This window comes from Dromiciops gliroides, chromosome 5, assembly GCF_019393635.1.
Source record: "Dromiciops gliroides isolate mDroGli1 chromosome 5, mDroGli1.pri, whole genome shotgun sequence".
NCBI lineage: Eukaryota > Metazoa > Chordata > Mammalia > Microbiotheria > Microbiotheriidae > Dromiciops > Dromiciops gliroides.
This window is the reverse complement of record NC_057865.1, coordinates 296,514,336-296,534,427: the sequence shown is the minus strand read 5'-3', so window position 1 is coordinate 296,534,427 and position 20,092 is coordinate 296,514,336. Positions and strand designations below refer to the sequence as shown.

Here is a 20,092-nt window from a genome sequence, read left to right as displayed (position 1 = left end):
CCTGGAGTCAGGAGGACCTGAGTTCAAATCCGGCCTCAGACACTTAACACTTACTAGCTGTGTGACCCTGGGCAAGTCACTTAACCCCAATTGCCTCACTAAAAAAAATATATATATATATATATAATTGGGAAGTATTTAACAAAATAAATAAAAACACAATAAGACATAAATGATGTTAATGTATGGTTTTCTTGGTCACTTTGTGCCTGCGGGGAGGGGGTCTTTATGTAACAGTAACCCTCATTTCCTTTCAGTTTGACACAACTGGCCTAGAGTGCCTTCTGTGACCACAGCATCTGAGGGACAGAAGCACATCTCCCTCTGACCCTCCCCAGTGGAGGGCCAACTGGAGGCGGGCCAAAGGAGAGCAGCTGGGACAGTGAAGGACCTTCAATCGATTGAAGGAACCGGAGACACCCAGCCTGGAGAAGCCTCACAGTGGACGTGAGAGCATGTCCAGCTATCTGAAGAGCTGTCGCACTGAAGAGGAATCATCAGCCTGTTTCTGCTTGGTCCTAGAGGACACAACTAAAGATGATGGGTGCCAGTTTAGGGTCTCCCAGCAATCCTCGAGGCCCTGAGGGTCTGTGGTCGACACATGGTTTGTCAGCGGCTAAGCTGGTCATGGATCCAGCACTCCTGGTGCCTCTTCTGAGGTTTATCCCAGGAAATGAATGGACCAACCAGCGTCCTCCCCTTAGAGAACTGTTGCTCAGCCAAAGGCTGGCCTCTTCCTGAGCTCCCCATTGCCTGTTCTTAGGACTTCCCTCCCATCCTTGAGACACCACAGTCTCCATAGCAGGCCCTGTTGTCCCTGGGGGCTGCCTTACTTTGTCATGCCCCCGTGCCAGGGTCTTCTCCTGGGAAAACCCCTTGTTATGCTGCTCGCCTGCTCCGCTGGTTTCTGCCTGCCCAGCTCTCAGGTCCCATGTCCAGGAGAATCTAGCATGTGGCCCCACTTTTCCTGGCAGGGTGACCGACTCCACCCATGTGCTCAGGTTCTCTCCAAAGCCCACATTCAAGGGAAGCGCTCAGGTTTCCTCAGAGTGCCCTAGGACCACAATAGCCATTTTCCACTCAGCATAAGGGAAACCTTGTTCCCTCGTGGCCAGGGGGCTCGGGCCAGATGGCAGGGTCAGTTGTCCTGTCCATGTGGACAGAGCAGGAACTGTTGGTGCAGCTGAAGAGCCCTGAGTGGGGTCACTTTCTGTTCAATCAGACTCTGTGCTTTGACTGGAAGGAGCAGGGAGGTCATTGGGGGTAGTGCTGTTTCTGTCCCCTGCCCCAAGACCTGCCTCAGTCTGAAGCTGTGGTGAGCAGGAGGGAAGGGGGTGAGCCCAGGGCAGCCTCCTCAGCTGGGGCCTCCATCCTGCCTTTGCAGTGAGAGCCTTAAAGGTGGCTCAGCATGGGAGTGTGCCCCACGTGGGCAGGCCCACTCCATGTGGCATGGCTAAGGGGATGCCACCGGCTGGGCCCTGGCACCCTCCAGAGAACCTGGCACCGCAGCCGGGAGGGTCAGGATGTCGTGGCTTCCGCTTCTCCTTTATGTTTGGGGGGGCTGAGCAAGATCATGGAAAGAGCCAGCGGTGGCTTGGAGTCATGGAACATCAAGTCTCTGAGTCAGAGAGTCCGGTCTTTTTCAGCGACCAGAATAAGGAAACTGGGGCCCAGCCATGGGAAGAGAAGTGGGGAGCAGGCCAGCCCCAAGTCAGCCCCCTCCATGGGCCCAGCTTACTCCAAGCCTGGCCTTCTTCCTATTTGCTCTGGTCCCTGACAGCCTCTCTTAGGTTGGTGCACAGGGCGGAGTGTGGTCTGAGGCCAGCTCACCCCCACCTTCTTGAAGCTTAAAAAGCTTTCCTGACAATACCTTGGAGGGGGGGAGAGGTGTGCTCATTATCATTCCCAATTTACTTCCCCCCACACTCACTAAGATAAAGTGCTTCTGATGGCTTTTCCACCATGTCACTCTGGTCCCCCCCTCCCCCGCCCCGCCTGCAGCATCTCCCTCCTCCTCTCTCTCCTTCAAGTCCCAACTAAAATCCCACCTTCTCTAGGAAGCCCGTCCTGATCCCCGAGATCCTGTGTGGTTGTTCACCTGTTGGCTCCCCTGGAGGGCAGGAACCATGTTTTTGTGCTTTCTTTTGTAGCCCGGTGCTTAGACCAGTGCCTGGCATGTAGTAGGTAATTATGCTTGTTGGCTTTACTTGACCTTGTAAAACAGATGTGTAAATTTAGAGAGAGGTTTTGGTGGAGTATTGGATAGAAAGACTTGAGTTCAAGTCTGCCTTTCCCATAAACAGGCTTTGTGACCCTGGACAAGTCACTTCCCCTTAGGACTAAGTAACAAAATAGGTGCTGCTCTGCATTAGAAGGAGGAGTTTACTCAGCAGGAAGCCCCACACCCGTGAAATCCTAGGTCAGTTTATTTAAAAAAAAAAAAAAGAATGAAAACAGATCCTGGTCTCAGAGAAATTTTAGCTCGCAAACAAGTGTGGGAACCATTGTTCATTCAAACGAGATTGAGTCTGGTCCAAAGCTACTGTGCGCAGGTGCTTTGTTTGACCAAGTCCTAACTGTCAGTCTCAGGCACCCACCCACCCACCACTACCACCACCAGACACTTTAAGTACACAGAGGAGACAGCACTGGCTCCTGAACAGGAAGATCTGTCCTCTTGCTGGCCTCTCCACTGGGACACAGCCAAGCCAGCTCTCCCTTGGACTTCTAGCCTGAGGGGGCATCCGAGGGAGGGGGAATGGGAGGGAAGAGGAATATTCCCTCCTCCTCTGCCCCTCCCCAGCAGCAGCATGCCCAACTTCCTGTCTGCCTTTGGGTCTCTCCCCCTAAGCACAGGGCACTGACCCTCAATCCTGAGAGATGGATGTTCCCAGCGTCGGGGCTACTTGCTGTGTTCCAGAGGTCTGGAGTCTTTAAATTGGGTGCTGCTTACCCATATCCTTTCACAAGAGGCCAGAGGATAGGGGGCCCAGTGGAAGAAGCCAGGGACCTGCTCCTGTAAGACTTCCCACTCCCTACAAACCGATTGTTAATTGAGGGGGGAAAGCATTATATTGCCCAAGGTCAAGGGTCTTTTCCAATGAGGAATCTCTAGGGCTTTTGTTTAGATTCCTTGATAGAGGTGAAAATAGCAAGGACTTTGTTCAAAAATTCTCTGCTTATACTAGCTGTGTGACTCTGGGCAAGTCACTTAACCCTCATTGCCCCGCCCCCAGCCCCTGAATTCCCTGCTTGTCACTACCGATGGAAGGAAAAGCCAGGGAGCCATCCACTCTCCAGGGGTGGTTTGGTGGTTTGGAAGGAGAGTTAGGCACAGGAGGGACCCCCAGAGATAGGGAAGCATGCCTCCTGATGCTGATTCCACTGCCCTGGAGAATATTCGGGTCAACTCAGAGTCCATTATTTAAGCACCAGCCTCTCTGGGGGCACTGGAGGCAGGAGGCAGACACCAAATAGCCCTTGTGTTCACCGAGCTTACGTTCTATTGGAGAACATGCGGACACAGGCCAGTAAATACGAGGTCATTTGAGAAGGGAATAAGTCTGAACAACTGGGGCTGTTAGGAAAGGGCATAGCCCATGGCCCTTGAAGTGAGCCTAGAGGGAAGGTGAACACTTTAAGAGATGAGCAGGGAGAGTATGGTAGGCATGGGGCTGGATGGGGGAAAAGAAGCCCGAGGGACATTGTTGGTAGAACCACTCGTTGGTCCAGCCATTCTCAGAAACTCTGAAATTATGGGAGAGAGTAACTGAGCTGTTCAGCCCTTTGACCTAGCTATCCTGGTCCTGTCAGAGGCAAAAAATAGGAAGGTCCCACATGGCCCAAAATACTCCTAGTAGCTGGGAGAAAAACTGAGCAAACTAACGAATGCATCTGTGTGGTGTGTTCATGAACCTCAAACTGCATATGTGTAGCACTTGGGACACTTCCCTGTCACATGTGGGGACCGACCCCAGAACGGTGCTCCTAGGGTCAAAGCACCTTGTGGTTCACACCCCCACAAATGGACATATTTTTATTACTCAGCCAGAGGACACAATTCTCTTTTATTTTCATTTCCAAATTCTCTTCTTCCCTCCCCACCCATTGAGAAAGCAAGAAAATATATGATACCCATTATAAAGTCACATTAGCTATGTTACAAGGGAGGAAAAAGGGATATATATATATATATATATATATATGTACACTTCACTGTGTGTCCATCAGTTCTCTATCGAGAGATGGATAGCGTGTTTCATCACGAGTCCTTTGGAATTGTGATATATCATCGTGTTGACCCGATTTACTGAGTCTCATAATTGTTGTTTCAATGTTGCTATTATGATTGCTTTCTGTCTTGGGGAGGGGCAAGGGAAAGGAAGGAGGGAGAAAAATTTGGAACTAAAAATCTTATAAAAACAAATGTTGAAAACTATCTTTAGGGGCATCTAGGTGGCACAGAGGCTAAAGCACTGGTCCTGGAGTCAGGAGGACCTGAGTTCAAATCCAGACTCAGACACTTAACACTTACTAGCTTTGTGACCCTGGGCAAGTCATTTAACCCCAACTGCCTCACCAAAAAAAAAAAAAAAAGAAAAGAAAAGGAAACTATCTTTACATGTAACTGGAAAAAAATAAAATACTATAAAGACAATGTTGCTGTCATGTGGACATTGCTCTCCTGGTTCTGCTCACTTCACCTGCATTAGTTCATAAAGTCAACCCTAGTTTCTCTGAAACCATCATCTTCATCATTTCTTACAACACAATAGCATTCCCTCACATTCATAACACTATAGCTCATTCAGTCACTCCCCAGTTGATGGGCATCCTCTCAGTTTCCAAGTCTTTGCCACCATAAAAAAAGGCTGGTATATTTTTGTACAAATAGATCCTTTTCCTTTTCATTTGTTCTCTTTGGGATATAGACCTAGTAGTGGTATTGCTGGACCAAGGGGTATGTATATGCCCAGTTTCATAGCCCTTTGGGCATTGGTCCAAAATGCTCTCCGGAATGGCTGGATCAGTTCACAACTCCACCAGCATTGCAGTAGTGTTCCTGCTTCTCCATTTCCCCTCCAGCATTTGTCATTTTCCTTTTTCTGTTACGTTAGTCAATCGGAGAGGTGTGAAGTGGTACCTATGGGTTGTTTTACTTGGCATTTATCTAATTATTAGGGATTCAAAGCATTTTTTCATATGACTATTGATAGCTTTGACTTATTCCCAAAGATGCAACTCAAAGCAAAGGCATTTAATGAATTAGTAAGGAAAGCAGCAGTAAGAGTCACTTTCCTGTCCCTCTGAACCTGGGAACACTTTCCTACAAACACAAACTATCAGTGGGAGGGAAGAAGAGATAAACCTAGAGACTGTATCTTTGTCACATACACCCAGGGAGCCAGTATGGGCCAAGCACAAGCATGAATGCATGAGCGGCTGGGGCTGCAATTGGGAAGATACTTGCAAGTTGTGGGAATTCGGGCAGCCTCAGTTTCCTCTATAAAGCTCTTAGTCCAGAGCCTACCACATAGTAGGTGGTTAATAAATGCTTATTCCCTTCCCTAGTGATAGGGTTGCTGTAATAATCAAACGAGAGAACAGAATAGTCAGTGTTCATTAGAAATTGAAGACCGTGTCTTTTTTTTTTTTAAACTACCTCCCTTGCTAGGAGAATCAACTCTCTGTCCCAAACATCCACCTGACTTAAGGTTAGGAAGTCCCTTTTCACTCCTATCCACTCATGGGTTGCTAATCTGGACACATATAGAAGTGGAAGGGACCATCTGGGTTTAACTGATTCAACTCACCAGACTCAATCAGAGTCTGCCTTTCAACCAACTGCAGAGAGCGATCTGGGTCTGAGGCTGGGGCTGTTTGTTTGTTCTCAGTCTCTCCACACCCTGAGCCCTGTTCTTTAAATCTCCCATGTAGTGTATCTGAGGCAAGCACAATCACTAAGCTAATGGAGCAAAATATAAAGGTCTTTTCTTTCCTAGCCCGTTCTCCCGTTCCTAACCTAACTCTGCCTGTCTGACATATATAGCATACACTCGTATGTAGATGTATGCACATGCACACATATGTATATATGCATATATACACAGTGTTGCCAGCAATAAGCCTCCAGGCTTTTGACCAAGCCCGCATGTCTCTGTATCCATGAACCTCTCAATATGGGGGGAAATTATGATTATGCTAAAAGGTGATCAGACTACCTTGTTGCTGAGTTGTTTCAGTAGTGTCCAACTCTTCATGACCCCATTTTGGGGTTTTCTTGGCAGAGAGTGATTGGCCATTTCTTTCTCCAGCTCCTTTCATAGATGAAGAAACTGAGGTGAACAAGGTGATGTGACATGCTCAGGGTCACACACCTAGTAAGTCTCTGATGCTGGATTTGAACTCAGGTCCTCCAGACTCCAGGCCTGTTGCTCAATTGTTTGCACCTGCACAACCCAGCTGTTGGATTAGACTATATTAGACTAAATAGCTAGAAGTAAGTAAAAAGTAATAAAAATATGAAAAGCTGTCCAAAGCCCCTTTTAGCTATGGCACCAGAGGGCATGATCCCAGAAGCAGCCAAGGGTTGTGCACACGTGCTCGCGCACACACACTCTAATACTCACACATGCCCAATGTCCATGTGTGTGTACGTATGCGCTCACACACACTCATACTCACACAGAGACACACACGTGCACACACTCATACACACAAATACACTTCACACACAGAGACACAGACACACAGACAGAGACACTCATACACACACATACACTTCACACACAGACACACACGCACACAAACTCATACACATATACTTCACACACAGACACACATATACATTTCACACACGTGTACACAAACACTCATACATACACACACTTCACACACAGAGGCACAGACACAGACACGGGCACACACGCACTTACGCCCCACCCCAAGCTCAGGGCACCACAACGTCTCCTGATTTGACAGAGCAGAGGAAGGACGGGCGGGACCACGCACACCTTGGTGACGTCACAAGGACTAGGAGGCGTGTCCTAGAAGCTCCTCCCGGAGCCGGCCCAGGCCGGGAGTGCGCTGGGCCTGATCTCGAGAACCAGCCCTGCCGGGCGTGGGGGCGGGGAAGCGCCAAGGCCCGCCCCGTCCCCGCCGCGGTTGGTCAGATGCGGAGGCCGGCCCCCTGGACCACAGTGGATTTGGGAGGTGGCCGCAGGAAGGCGGAGCTTCCGCTGCGGGGCCCTCTATTGGTGGAAGGGCGGGGCCCCGCGGAAGGCGCTCTAGGCCCCGCGGACGGCGCTGGAGGCCGATTGGCTGGCGCATGGGCTGGGGGGCGGAGCCCTTCCGCGGGATGGGGATTGGTGAGCCGCGGGGCTCGGAGTAGAGGCGCTGCCGAGTCCCGGCCCCTGGGCTCGGTGGTGGTGGTGAGCCGTATCTGGGATTCTTCGGTGGGGCGGGCGTGGGAGGGGTGGAAGGCCGAGCCAAGGCCCCTAGGCTCCGTGTTCGTGGTGGGGCGGAGCGCCGGGCTCTCCCAGCCTTCGCGGAGACGGGAAAGCCGAGCTCCGCCCCCAGAACCCGGGGCGCTCGGAGGTCACGGGGCAGCCGCGTCGCGGTCTGCTCTGCTCAGCGTTCCGGACGGTGGACCTCAGAGGCCTGCACCGCACCAGCCCGTCACTCAGCCCTGGAGGCACGTGGCGGACAGCTCCTCGGGCCCGCGAGGGGAGGGCTGGGGACCGGCCGGGCGCACTTTCGTGAAGGGAAGACCCAGCACCGCCCCGGGGAACCGACAGTTTCTGGAGGGCCGAGACCCGCCCCCTCAGCAAGGCAACGGCTGCGGGGCGGGGAAGTGTCCATCCAGCCCATTCTTCGTTCCAAGATCCAGGACCGGAACCTTCCAGGGCAGTCACCGGCACCAGGGCGGAGCCTCCTCCCATCGGCTGGGGGCCAGCCGAAGGGCGGGGCCTCCCTGCATCAGCTCCTTATTGGGTGGGAGGCTCAGCCCCGCCCTTTCGGTTTACCTACGGTCTGAGGGAGCAGCCCCGCCTCCTCGTAATGACGATAGACGTAAAGCAGGCCCTGCCTCTTTCGGCTCCCTATTGGCTGGGAGACCCAGCACCGCTCCCTTGGACCTCCCTTCGTGCCCGTGGAAAGGCAGTACCCCGTCGCCAGGGCCGAGCCGGTTGCGAGGAGCCGAGCCTTCCTCGTTTAGCTGCTTCTCGTTCAGCAGCCCCACCCCTTCGGCTCACTCCCGCTGGGAGGGTGACGGTCGCCAGGCTGGGTCTCCGTCCTCCCAGTCTTTCTTCTACCGCAGCTCCAGTCCCGGCCCGCCAGCTCCCCATTGGTGGAAGGACGAGGCCCCGCCCCTAAGCCAGAAGACGAGGTCTCCTCCGTGCTTCTCCCGGAGCGGGCGTCCCAAATCCAGTCCCTGGTGGCCCCGCTCTGAGGGCAACTTCCCCCGGCCGACCTCGCCTCTAGGGCTCTGCAGGATGGGGCGGGAGGAGCCGAACATCCTCTCCCAGGTTCCGAGGAGGCGTGGCCTCCCGGAGTACTGGCTGAGAGGGACAAGAGGAGAAGCTCCAAGGTCCCCTCGGACCAGGGGGATCACGCAGGCCGTTCCGCAGCCCCCGCAAGTCCGCCACCCGGACGAGCAGCGCTCCCGAGCGCGAAGCTCCGCCTCCGATCACTATTGGTGGGACCGTCTCGCTCGGGACCCGCCTCCAGGTGTTGGTTGGAAGACGGAGTCCCGATCCCTGGAATCTTTGCTGCTGCGAAAGAGACACCCCGCTCCCTTTCCCCCTTATTGGCTGGAGGAAGGAGCTACGTACAGTTACCGAGGAGACCGTTGGAAACCCAAGCCCCACTCCCCGGACCCTTTGTTGTCTGGAAAACGAGGTTCTGCACCTTTTCCCCCCTATTGGGCAGTCGGTGCAGTCACGGGCCCTCAGCTTGGGGATCCCTGGAAGCCCCTAAATTGTCTCGTGGACTCTTTGCAATTTGATAAGAAAGGCCCCGCCCCCTCCGCTCCGTATTGGCTGGAAGGAGGAACTACGACCGCCCCGCTGGGCGACAACTGGAGATCTCAGCCTCGACCCCTGGACTTTGTGGAGTTCGGGAAGAGAAGCCCCGAACCTTGTGGTCCTTATTGGTTGGAGGGCGGAGCCACATCCTCTCCGCTCCGGAATGGCTGGAAAGCAGAACCGCGCCCCCTGAGCTTTGCCAAACAAAATCCGGGCTCTAACTCTTCCTATTGGGTGGAGGGTGGAGCCACAGCCACTTCTCTCCGAGACCTTTGGCGAACTGAGCTCCGCCCCCTGGACTCGGAGGCCTTGGCTCGGTATTTGTCGGAGGACGGAGGGCCGTCGGGTCAGGGAAGCGGGATTAGCCGAAAGGAGCCGCACTCCCCGAATTCTATGCTGCTTGGTTGGTGCAGTGCCGCTCCCCTGCCTCGACGTTTTTCTGACAGCAGTGCTCCGGACGTAGGACTTGAACTTTTCTGGGAGGCGGAGCCCCGCCCTCTACGCTCTTCGGCCTTGGGAGTGCAGAGGCCCGCCCCCCAGGAAGCCTGGCCTTTGAGCGGCCCCTACTCCCCGGCTTTGGTTCCAGCACGGAGCCCCGCCCCTACGCTACGCCCCTGTCAGAGATCGCGATTTGGGGGGCGGTCTCAAGGCCAAGTCCCTCCGCCAGGGCCAATAACGATTAGGTCCCCAGGGTCCGGATTGGCTGAGACGCGAAGTCCCGCCCCCGGACCGAAGACGCTGCGGTGGGCGGGCCCGGGGCTGCGCAGTGCGCGCGGGCCGCCGACGTGAATGGCAGCCTCCATCTCCCGTGCCGCCGCCCTGCGCAGCCCGCGGTTGCTGTTGCTGTCACCGCCGCCGTCGCCCGGGGCCGCTCGCCCCGGCCCGCGCCCGTTCTCTTCGGGGCCGCCCGACATGCAGCCGTTGCCCGCTGCTCGGGGCTGGCTCACGGGCCTCCGCTTCGACAACCGCGCCCTGCGGGCGCTGCCGGTGGAGGAGCCGCCGCCCGGCGGGGACCTGGCCCCGCGGCCGGTGCCGGGCGCCTGCTTCAGCCGCGTTCGGCCCTCCCCGCTCCGCGAGCCGCGCCTCGTAGCGTTTTCGGCCCCGGCGCTGGCGCTGCTCGGCCTCGGCCCGCCGCCGCCACCGGGTGCCGAGCCCGAGGGCGAAGAGGAGGAGCCAGAGGAAGAGGAGGCCGAGGCCGGGGGATCCCGCCGCCGCCGCCGCCCGGGCTCCGGCGCCGAGGCCGAGCTGGAGCTCTACTTCAGCGGCAACGCGCTGCTGCCCGGCTCCGAGCCCGCCGCGCACTGCTACTGCGGCCACCAGTTCGGCAGCTTCGCGGGGCAGCTGGGCGACGGCGCCGCCATGTACCTGGGCGAGGTGCTGGGCCCCGGCGGCCAGCGCTGGGAGCTGCAGCTCAAGGGCGCCGGCCTCACGCCCTTCTCCCGGTGAGATCTCCCCGCCCCCTGCCCCGGCCCCCGGGCCCCTCCCCCTGCCCGCCCCCTTCGGCCTGACTCCCACCTGCGGGCCCGGACCCCCCTGTGCCTGCCCTATGGCGCCCCCTCCCACTCTCCCCCACTTGCCTCCCCCCTTTGGCCTGACCCCCACCGGTCCTCCGGCCCCCGTCTGTAAGTCTAGGGGTGCTTTGGCCCAGCCCCCCCAGTTGCCACCCCTTCCCAGAGTGACCTTTGCCCTAAAAGGTTCCAAGGTCTCAGGTTTCCGTTCCCCCAATTCTTCCCTAGCCTTGCTACCTCCGGCCTCTCCCCCACCCCTACTTCCTCCTCCCCAGCAGCCCCTTCCTGTGCTCCAGGGCTTGGTCTGCCCTCTCTCCCCCTCAGCCCGGTGACCCAGGCTGCCCGGTGGGTGTTGGGCGAGGGGATTAGGGGACAGCTCCAAGGCGATCAGCACTTTCCTTTGATTAATCCCTAGGTCTGTTGCTTTAAATGTGCCTGAGGGCAGATGCCAGTGGCCCTCATTGCCTGCCTTTCCCTGCCTGATGCCCCACAAGATGCCGTCCTGGGGTGGGGGGGAGGGGGGTCTGCGTTTCTTTACCGGGGGCTTGTAGGAGGGAACCTCTCACATCTGCTAGGGAGGGCTCTCAGGGCAGGGAAGAGTCGGGGCAGCCGCTGAAAGGGGCTCTGAAGGAGGAGGGGGATTTGGGCATTTTCCCTTGGTGATTGTCTTTTTTGTGGACTTTACCATAGACCTAGGAGTTGTTATGGGATGTGTGTCATAGGGTAGTTAGAGGCGATCTAGGCTAGCCCCTGATTTTACAGGGAAGAAATTGAGGGCCAGAGAGAAGGCAGTGAGCGCAAGACTGGTCAGATATCGGTACAGCTTGTTCTGACACAACAAGATTCCCTTTACAAAGGCCCTTCCCCCACCCAGTGATCAGGTGTCACCCACAGAGCCGGATGGGCCCCATCTTTGGCAGTGGCGCCCCCCCCCAACCTGTGCAGCGGGCCTGCCGCCTCAGGGTTCTGCTTCCCCCCATGTCTGAGCCCTCTCTGTCCCTCCCCGTGTTCTGGTACAGTCACAAACCATATTGAGCCACTTCTGCTTTGGACACACACACTCAGCTTTCTGCTGGGAGCACATTTATGAAGATGAGTTACTGTTGGTCACCTGGAGATAGAAGTGAAAACTCAGATTGAGAGGTCTAGGCCCAGAGTCTAGAGATTTGGATGCCAGGCCTGGGGCTGCTATGTTGCAGGTAGCAAGATGATCTCTGAGCCTCAGTTTCCTTTCCTGTAAAATCGGCCCTGCTGTGAAGGAGGTGCTCATAAACCATGGTGGACTCTGGGAATGTGAGCTGTTATTACCTCAGACTGTAGCATTCTGTCTTCTGATGAAAGACCCACATGGTTTTCTATCTAAGCACAATTAGTTAAGAAATGTTTCTCAGAAGGGTCATTGGCTTTCCTGCCAGTATGAGCTTTTGACATTTCATCAATGAAACTTCTGACTCCTTCTGAAGACCTTTGTTGGAGGCTCCTTTGCGTGGGTTTTAAATCCTATGCCACTGGTCCCATTGATTTCCCACCTTGGCAATGGGCTGTGCTGCCTGAGGCCTAGCTGACTGACCCTGGGCCTTGGGTTGCCTGCAGCCTGGGGGTGCTCAGGGGGCTGCTGTTTGCCCCCCGGTCTGGGGCCCAGGGGGCCCCGTTCTTCCTGAACCTGTGCAGGAGCCCCCAGTGGACTTTGGGGAAGACTGCTTTGGTAGGGTTAGGCTGAGAGGCTGCCAGATTCCTGTTTAAGACTCTGAAATCTCACCTGGGATAAGAAGTAAGTCCCTTGTCTCAGGTTCAGATAAAACGAGGGCCAAGGGGAGTTTATTTTTACCTTTGTCTGCCAAGGATCAAGGCTGAGCCACATGACACCTTGGCCAGGCCCCTACTCTAACCAGCGAAGCGTCTCTAAGTGTCCCCGGAGAGTTTCCACACGGCTTTTCCGTCTGTGGCCTCGGGGCTGATGAGAGAGGGAGCCAAGGCAGGAAGTAAAGATGGGGCAGCCGGTGACTTCCCACATAAGTGAGGCTTCTCCTCTATCCTTCGGCCATTCTCGCCGGATGTGTTGGTGATGGGTGCATCTGTGTCCCCTCTCCCCACTGAGTACCTTCCTTAAAGACGTAGTTGGCAAGGGCTAAGATTATCCTGTCGTATCTCATTTGGCTTCTCTCTGCTGGACTGTCCCAGAGAACAGTGGGCTTTGTAGGGGAGTCCCTGCTGACAGAGGTATCCCAGTGGAGCCCAGAAGATGACATGTGAGGGACATCCTGGCGGCTCCTGCTTTTGGAAGAAAGGTCTTAGCCGGCCCTGGCCTTTGATCTTCTTGGATGCTGCCATTCTAGTGGGAGGAGAGCTGCTGCCCATGTGCCCCAGGCACCTGGTTTTTCCTGTTTATCTTAGGAGTAAGAGTTGGCAGGGACTTTAGAAACCGGCTAGTTCAGGAAAGGAAACCGAGGCCCAGAAAAGTGGGCAAGATCCTTTGTCCAAGGAGCCCCATGCTGTGTAGCTGGCTGGGGGCCAGGCCACAAGTGCCTGGGCTTCTAGAGAGGTTGTCCATCCACCACAGACCTCTTGCAAGCTTTTGCATGGCAGGTATTTCAAATGTCAGCACTATCCCTTTGGTTCTAGGCAAGCTGATGGCCGCAAAGTTCTGCGCTCCAGCATCCGGGAATTCCTGTGCAGTGAGGCCATGTTCCACCTGGGCATCCCCACGACCCGGGCAGGCTCCTGCGTGACCTCCGAGTCCAAAGTGATTCGGGACATCTACTACGATGGCAATCCCAAATATGAAAACTGTGCCGTGGTGCTGCGCATCGCCTCCACTTTCCTGAGGTAACAGAGGTCCCACCTTCCTGGGGGTGGGGATGGCCCAGCCCACTGCCTGGGATTGGCTGGGTTGGCAGATTGTAGTTTGGTCTGACCTCCGCCAAGGACTCCTACAGGGGGTGCTTGGCTGCCCCCTCCAAGGACAAAAGGAGCCAATGGGTAGGCTCTAAGTAGTGGGGGTGGGGAGAACTATTACCCCCCCGCCCCCACACACACACAATATACAAGCTTTGAGGAGCTCCCGCAGGGCATAGCTGGACTGAGGGCTACATCATGTCTGCCAAGGGCCACCCCACCAGCCACAGGTAAAGGCAGGACCCTCTGCTTCAGTGAACTTCTGAATGTAGTTAATGTTGCAAAGAAGCAGAGATGAGGGAGGGGGCAGGGACAGCGGAGGAGCCTGGCCCACACTCAATGAGGTCAGCATTAGCCTTGACATTGGACCTCCCCTTATCGCTGGCTTCTGAGCGGGCGCTCTGCACAGCTGGCACCAGCCTGGAAGCCTCTGGTGCCAAGGAGAGGTGTTACTAATGAAAGAGCTGGTCAAGGCCTAAACTCTGACCGTGATGGCCCTGCTTTCCTGGCCTGGAATTTGGCAGCAGCTGACAGGTAACCAGCAGCTGGAATATCGCTGCATCATTTTAGAGAATGGCTTCACCTTGGACCCAAAGGGGCTTCTTCCCCTTTCTTGGGTCCTGGGTCCCTGGGGCCACACAGTGAGCCTTGTCAGGATGATCACGTTCACTGGATAAAATAACCACAGGTTCCCAGATCCCACGGAAGGAGCCTTGGCTTGGATCTTTATGTGGGGGGAGGGTCTGTCATCCTGAAAGGCTGTTTTCTCCTCTTAGATTTGGCTCTTTTGAGATTTTTAAACCTCCTGATGAACACACGGGGCGAAAAGGCCCCAGCATGGGCCGGAATGACATACGGATACAAATGCTCGACTATGTCATTGGTAGTTTTTACCCAGAAATCCAGGCCGCCTTTGCAGAGAACAGCGTGCAGAGGAATGCGGCCTTCTTCCGAGAGGTAGGTGGGCTGGGGGGGGGGGGTCTCCAAGAGTAAATGCAGCTTTTCCCTCCTTCTCGCTGCAGACCTTTGGCTCAGGTTGCAGCTAGTCCTTTTGTCTGATCTCTTGTACTCCTGGGACTTAGCAGGGCTGGAGGGGGCTGGGGAGACCCTTGGCCTGTAGCTGCCTGTGAGGGAAGGGAGGCCCCGGCTTGCCTTGAGCTAGCCTGGCCCCATGGTGCTCCCAGAGTGCTCTCTGGACTCACAGATGCCCCCAGCCAGCCACAACATAAGCACTGGCCTCCCCTGGGGACACCAGGGGTTTCTGTGAAAACCGCACTGGGTAACAAACCAAGGACAGACCGAAAAAACAATAGCCTGAGGCCCCTGAATTGTTGCTGAAGCCTTCAGCACCTTCCTTTATTAAGTGTCTACTGTGTACCTGCCAGAGGGGGGCTGCTGACATTAGGGGTGGGGGACCAGGAAAGGGCAAGCCTCAAAGGGCACTCAGGACTTGGGAAGACGGCTAGGGTTGTTCTCTGCTTGGATCTGTTCTCCAACCGTCTACCTCTGGAAACCTTTCTGTGGCTACTGATGCTTTTGTGACTGTCTCCTTTTGGGGGACTCCTGAACCCTGCCTCCCACTCTCTGGCCATGGAGCTGCTTCTTAGGAATAAGCCGTCTCTGACTTAACAAGGGGCAGGGGAGGAACCTCTCCATTAGGCCTGCATCCCCTTGGGTCTGGTGTGGGCAAGGGAAGGGCACCAGGCCAGCCCTTCCAGCCACCGTGGGCAGATTCCACCTTCACGGGAGGAAGAAAAAGGAGAAAAAAGAGGGTAGCCTAGAAGTCTGACTATACAGGAGGCCTGCTTGCCCGGAGAGGGACACAGAAAAGGGGAGCTCCAAGGCCAGGCTGTGACCGTACCCCCTCCCCTGGCCAGGTCACTCGGCGCACTGCGCGGCTGGTGGCCGACTGGCAATGTGTGGGCTTCTGCCACGGCGTGCTGAACACGGACAACATGAGCATCGTGGGGCTCACCATCGACTATGGGCCCTTTGGGTTCATGGACAGGTGAGGCGCTCCTCCCCAGGGCCTGAGGCTGCCCCACGCGCCCAGGGCTGGCTGTCTGGGGGCCGCTATCACAGGCGGCTCGTTGTGACTCCCTGGCCAGGTACGACCCTGATCACATCTGCAACAGCTCAGACACGTCGGGCCGCTATGCGTACAACAAGCAGCCCGAGGTGTGTAAGTGGAACCTGCAGAAGCTGGCCGAGGCCCTGGTGCCCGAGCTGCCCCTGGAGCTCAGCGAGCCCATCCTCGGGGAAGAGTACGACACCGAGTTCGAGAAGTGCTATTTGCACAAGATGAGGCAGAAGCTGGGTCTGATCCGGCTGGAGCTCGAGGAGGACCGGGAGCTGGTGTCTGCCCTTCTGGAGACCATGCACCTCACGGGTCAGTGGGCGGAGGTCCTGGGGACGACAGGTGGTATGTGAGGAGCCGAGACCCCCTGAAGCGGCCGAGCTGGGGCCACTGCCTCCAGAAGGCTCCTGGCACCCACACGCTTTGTTTTGGTTTCTAGGGGCGGATTTTACAAACACGTTCTACTTACTGAGCTCCTTCTCTGTGGCGCTGGAGCCCACCCAGGAGGCTCGCTTCCTGGACCAGCTTGCTCAGCAGTGCGCCTCCTTGGAAGAACTGAAGCTGGCCTTCAGGCCACAGATGGAGCCCAGGTAGGTACCCTGCACTGGGCACAGTGTGCTGAGCACGGGGCCTGGAATCAGGAAGACCCAAGTTCAAATCCAGCCTCAGAACCTTCCTACCTGGGTGACCCTAGCAAGTCACTTCTCTGCCTGCCTCGGGTTCCTCACAGCACGTCCTTCCCAGGAGTCCAGAATGCTCTGTGGTAGTTAAGGTTTTACTGCACTGGGGGGTGGGCATCACAGCTTCAGGACATAAGAATGATAGCCAGTCCTAACTTTAGGGTTTACGAGGCACATGACCTCATTTGAGCCTTGAGCCCAGGATGGAGGATGCTATGGGATTTCTTATCACCATTTCACAGCTAAGGGAACTGAGGCAGGCAGAGAGGTACAGTTGAACTCGGATCTTCATGACTCCAAGGCTGGTGTCCTGCTGTGGAGGACACTGGAATCTGAAGCTCTGAGTTCAAATACTGCCGTTTTCCAGCAGTGAGGTTTGTGGTGTATTTTCTTGGCGGATGTCGATGCTGTAAGAAGGGAGGGGAGTTACACGGGACACCACCTCTCCCCTACCCAAGAGCCTGAACCTCGGTGGGGTTCCGCAGATGGGCCCCGTCTAACCCCCCCCCCCCCCCCCCCGAGGCGCCAGGGTGGGCACATTGGGTTGTTTCCTTTAGGCCCTGTTGGATGGTTAGCAAAAAGAAGCTGAGTCTCCTTGGGCTCATTCACCCCCTCCTTCCGCTGTCTGGCACTGGAGGGGGGCTTCATCCCCTAGTGGGAGGCAGGGAAGACTTCCTGGAGGAGGGGCATATCCTGAGCAGGGTCTCAGGAAGGGGGGGCCCTGGGGGAAGCCTCAGAAAGCAATTGTGCAGTTTTTGACAACAGGACAAAGAGAAGCCTGTGTTCACTGTTCAGCTTGGGGGGGGGGGGGGAGGCACATTGGTAACCAGATCCTGGTCAGGTACAGGAAGAGGAAGAGGAAGAGGAAGCAGAGACGCTCGTTAGCAATGACCTCTCGAGGAGTCTGACCACAGAAGCTGAGGGGGAGGGGAATGACAGGGAGACACGGAGTGGGTGCAGAGCAGCCTGATGAGCTCAGGGCCGAGGGAAGGGGGTTGGGGGGACAGGCAGCCCCGCTCCCTGGTTTGCTTTATTCAGTAGCATGTGGGGTGAGGACGGTGGCGGCTGGATGAGACAGAGGGTTTGCAGGGAACAGGGAGAAGTGGAGTGACCGTCAAACACGGGAGGTGGGAGGCAGTGCATTTGTGGGGGAGGGAGGCGTGGGTCTCGGCAGTGCCCCATCTCTTCGCTCCTAGGCAGCTCTCTATGATGCTCATGCTGGCCCAGTCCAACCCTCAGCTCTTTGCTTTAATTGGAACTAAGGCAAGCGTCAACAAGGAACTGGAGCGGATCGAGCAGTCCTCTAAACTGCAGCACTTGTCCCCCACTGAGCTGATCACCCAAAACCGGGAGCACTGGGAGACGTGGCTCCAGAGCTACAGGTGAGACCGGACATGTTCCTCGCCGCCTCCCGGCTCCAGGGAAAACAGACTTCTCTGGCCTCTTCCCGGTCTGGCCCGGCCTCCCTTCTCCCGCTGATCCGTGTTACTCTGCTCTGGCCAAACTTGTGGTTTTCCTTCTCAGTCTCCACGCCTTTCTCCACCATGGGCCCCCTGCCTGGAGCACCCCCTAAGAGTCTAGGATCTGTTATTGTGCCCCGGAGGCCTGTCCTGATTGTCCCCTCCCCCAAATTCTTTGTTGTTTACGCACCTGTGTTGGTGGTGTTCCTCCAAGAGAAGGTAAGCCCCGTGAGGGTGTGGACCATTTTGGTCTGTGCTGTCTGCCCCTGGCACGGTGCCCTGTAGACAGCAGGTGCTCAGAGAGTGCTTGCTGAAGGTATGGATGAAGCAGGGCAGGCATCCGAGCGAAGGGAGGCCCCAAGGCTGTGGCCGGCACCCAGCTCCTCCCTGTGCCATTCCAGAGCCCGGTTGGAACGAGACATGCAGAGCGTCAGCAACAGGAACAACTGGAACCTGGAGCGGGTGCGAGTCATGCGATCCTCCAATCCCAAGTACATCCTGAGGAACTACATGGCCCAGAATGCCATCGAAGCTGCGGAGCGGGGCGACTTCTCGGAGGTAGGGGCACGGCAGCCACGCTCCCAAGGGGTGGGAGAGGGCTTCCTTCCCTTCCTCCGGTGACACGCCCGCATCGCCCACCCTCCTGTCTAGGTGCGGAGGGTGTTGAAACTGCTGGAGAAACCTTACTGCGAGGACCAGGAGGAGGAGTACGCAGAGGAGCTCACGGAGGCCGCGGAGAGTGGGGCAGCAGCCGCCGGCGGCCGCCGCCTGGCCTACAGCAGAAAGCCCCCCCTCTGGGCCGCAGAGCTGTGTGTCACGTGATCTTCGTAGCTGCCTTGTGGGCATTTCCCCATTTCTCACAAGGCTCCTGGGCACCACTGAGTCACCAAAACAGGGCATTTGGTGCTTTGGTTGGTCCCTGCACATGTCCAGCCACTGCGGGGCGGGACCACACCTCAGCCACCAAATGGCTGTTTTTCCATGAAGGCAAAGACATCCAGTCAGTGTGACCTGTCTCTGTCTGATGCTGACTAGGTAACCCAACACCACGCCCCTCCTCCCTGCGCTCCCTCCTCCCTGCGCCTTTTCTTGAAGCTGTTCACTCCTAGTAGATGCTGGGAGCTGCCTCTGGCCAGTGGCAGAGGTGCTAAAGAGGGGAAGGGGAGCCTGCCCTGCCCCTGTGGAGGGGGCAGCCAGCTGGTTTCTTCATCTTCAGGGCCTTAGAAATAGAAACTCATCCGGTGATTGACCGGGACTTACACTCTAAAGAGGAGGCGGCTCCTCGGTGAGGGGGTGGTCCCACTGCAGCCCAGCTCGCTTTCTCCTGTCTGTACAAACAGCCACCCCCCCCACCCACCCCCAATAAAGAATGCTACTGGACTGACTGCTGGGTAGGGGAGCAGTCCCCAGGACCCTTTATTGTGTGCGTGCCAGCTATTTACAGAGGGGCCTTCTATGATACGCCAATCCTTGCCTGGGCCACGGCTCATGCGTCTCGGTAGTAGTTGTTGAAATTAATTCTCAGGAGGAAGTCTTCAAGATGGGGCTGATACCCTCGATTCACCAGCTTGGTGACCACTGTAGGGAAGAAGACCAGGCAGGGTTTGTGCCCCCAGTGCAAGACATGCAAGGCCAGAAGTGCCCAGCCCCCAGCCCTAAACTCCTCTGGCCTCTGCAACTCCCAGGTGTTACCTTTGAAAAGAAAGTGGGAGTAGTACTTGAAGGTGCTGTAGGATTGCTGCATGAGAGCAAAGTTAGGGTGCACGGCCACCTGCCGGCTGCTATCATAGGTCCAGGCCTGGGAAATGAGCTGAGTGCGGAACTTGAGGATGAGGCTAAAGATGCTGTGGATGACGTTCATCACAGGAGCGGCCTTCTCCGTCAGCAGCCCCCTGGGGTGGGGGGCAGGCAGAGAGGTCAGGTAGGCCTTCCAGCCAAGCCCCTCTGTCCTGGCCAAGCTGGCCACAACAGGAGCCCTTAAATACCACCCCTCCATCTCCCTGCCTGTCTAAATGCTACCAAGGCAGGCCCAGCTGTGGCCCCCCCCCCCCAGGGGCACTACAGGTTCGTCCTCTTTGGTCTCCACTGGGCCCAGCTGGTCCAAACGCTCTCCCTCTGCCAAGCAGACAGACCCACCCGTCCGAGCTAGTGCAGCCACCCCGCCCCACCTGGAAAGTCCTCGATGTCTCACTGGCCCGTCCTCTCTCTCCTATCTCCCAGGACCTCGCCCCATTACATTCAATGTCTCCGCCATCCTTCAGCTCCTGGGGCCTCCACCCTTCCTTGTCTCCTTCACCCCTTACAGTTGGGCTCCTGGTGAACTGCTCCACAGTGGCCAGATCCAGTGCCCTTCCCCCATCATTTTCCCTGACCTCTCTGCAGGCAGCATATCCAACACTGTCAGTCGCTCCTCCTGATCACACCCTCCCACTGTAGGTGTCGCCCAGGG

General features: G+C 56.5%; 2 protein-coding genes across 4 annotated transcripts in view; one reads left to right on the top strand and one right to left on the bottom strand.

The window, feature by feature from the left end:
- Positions 1 to 9,695: 9,695 nt before the first annotated feature.
- SELENOO (selenoprotein O) lies at positions 9,696 to 19,027 on the top strand. The gene is made up of 9 exons (XM_043965440.1): positions 9,696 to 10,465; positions 13,154 to 13,357; positions 14,203 to 14,383; positions 15,304 to 15,434; positions 15,535 to 15,815; positions 15,943 to 16,093; positions 17,380 to 17,565; positions 18,045 to 18,201; positions 18,295 to 19,027. The coding sequence occupies exons 1-9, from the start codon at positions 9,813 to 9,815 to the stop codon at positions 18,472 to 18,474; spliced, it is 2,124 nt and encodes a 707-aa protein (XP_043821375.1). The 5' UTR covers positions 9,696 to 9,812; the 3' UTR covers positions 18,475 to 19,027.
- A 1-nt stretch (position 19,028) lies between these two features.
- Positions 19,029 to 20,092, bottom strand: part of TUBGCP6 (tubulin gamma complex associated protein 6) — a 36,336-nt gene continuing 35,272 nt past the window's right edge. For all 3 annotated transcript variants that reach the window (XM_043965427.1, XM_043965430.1, XM_043965428.1), the window contains 2 exons: positions 19,336 to 19,535; positions 19,029 to 19,221 (listed from right to left, as the gene is read on the bottom strand). In XM_043965427.1, coding sequence (XP_043821362.1) covers positions 19,130 to 19,221; positions 19,336 to 19,535 — 292 coding nt within the window. In that variant the 3' untranslated portion in view covers positions 19,029 to 19,129. The remainder of the gene's footprint in view (positions 19,222 to 19,335; positions 19,536 to 20,092) is intronic.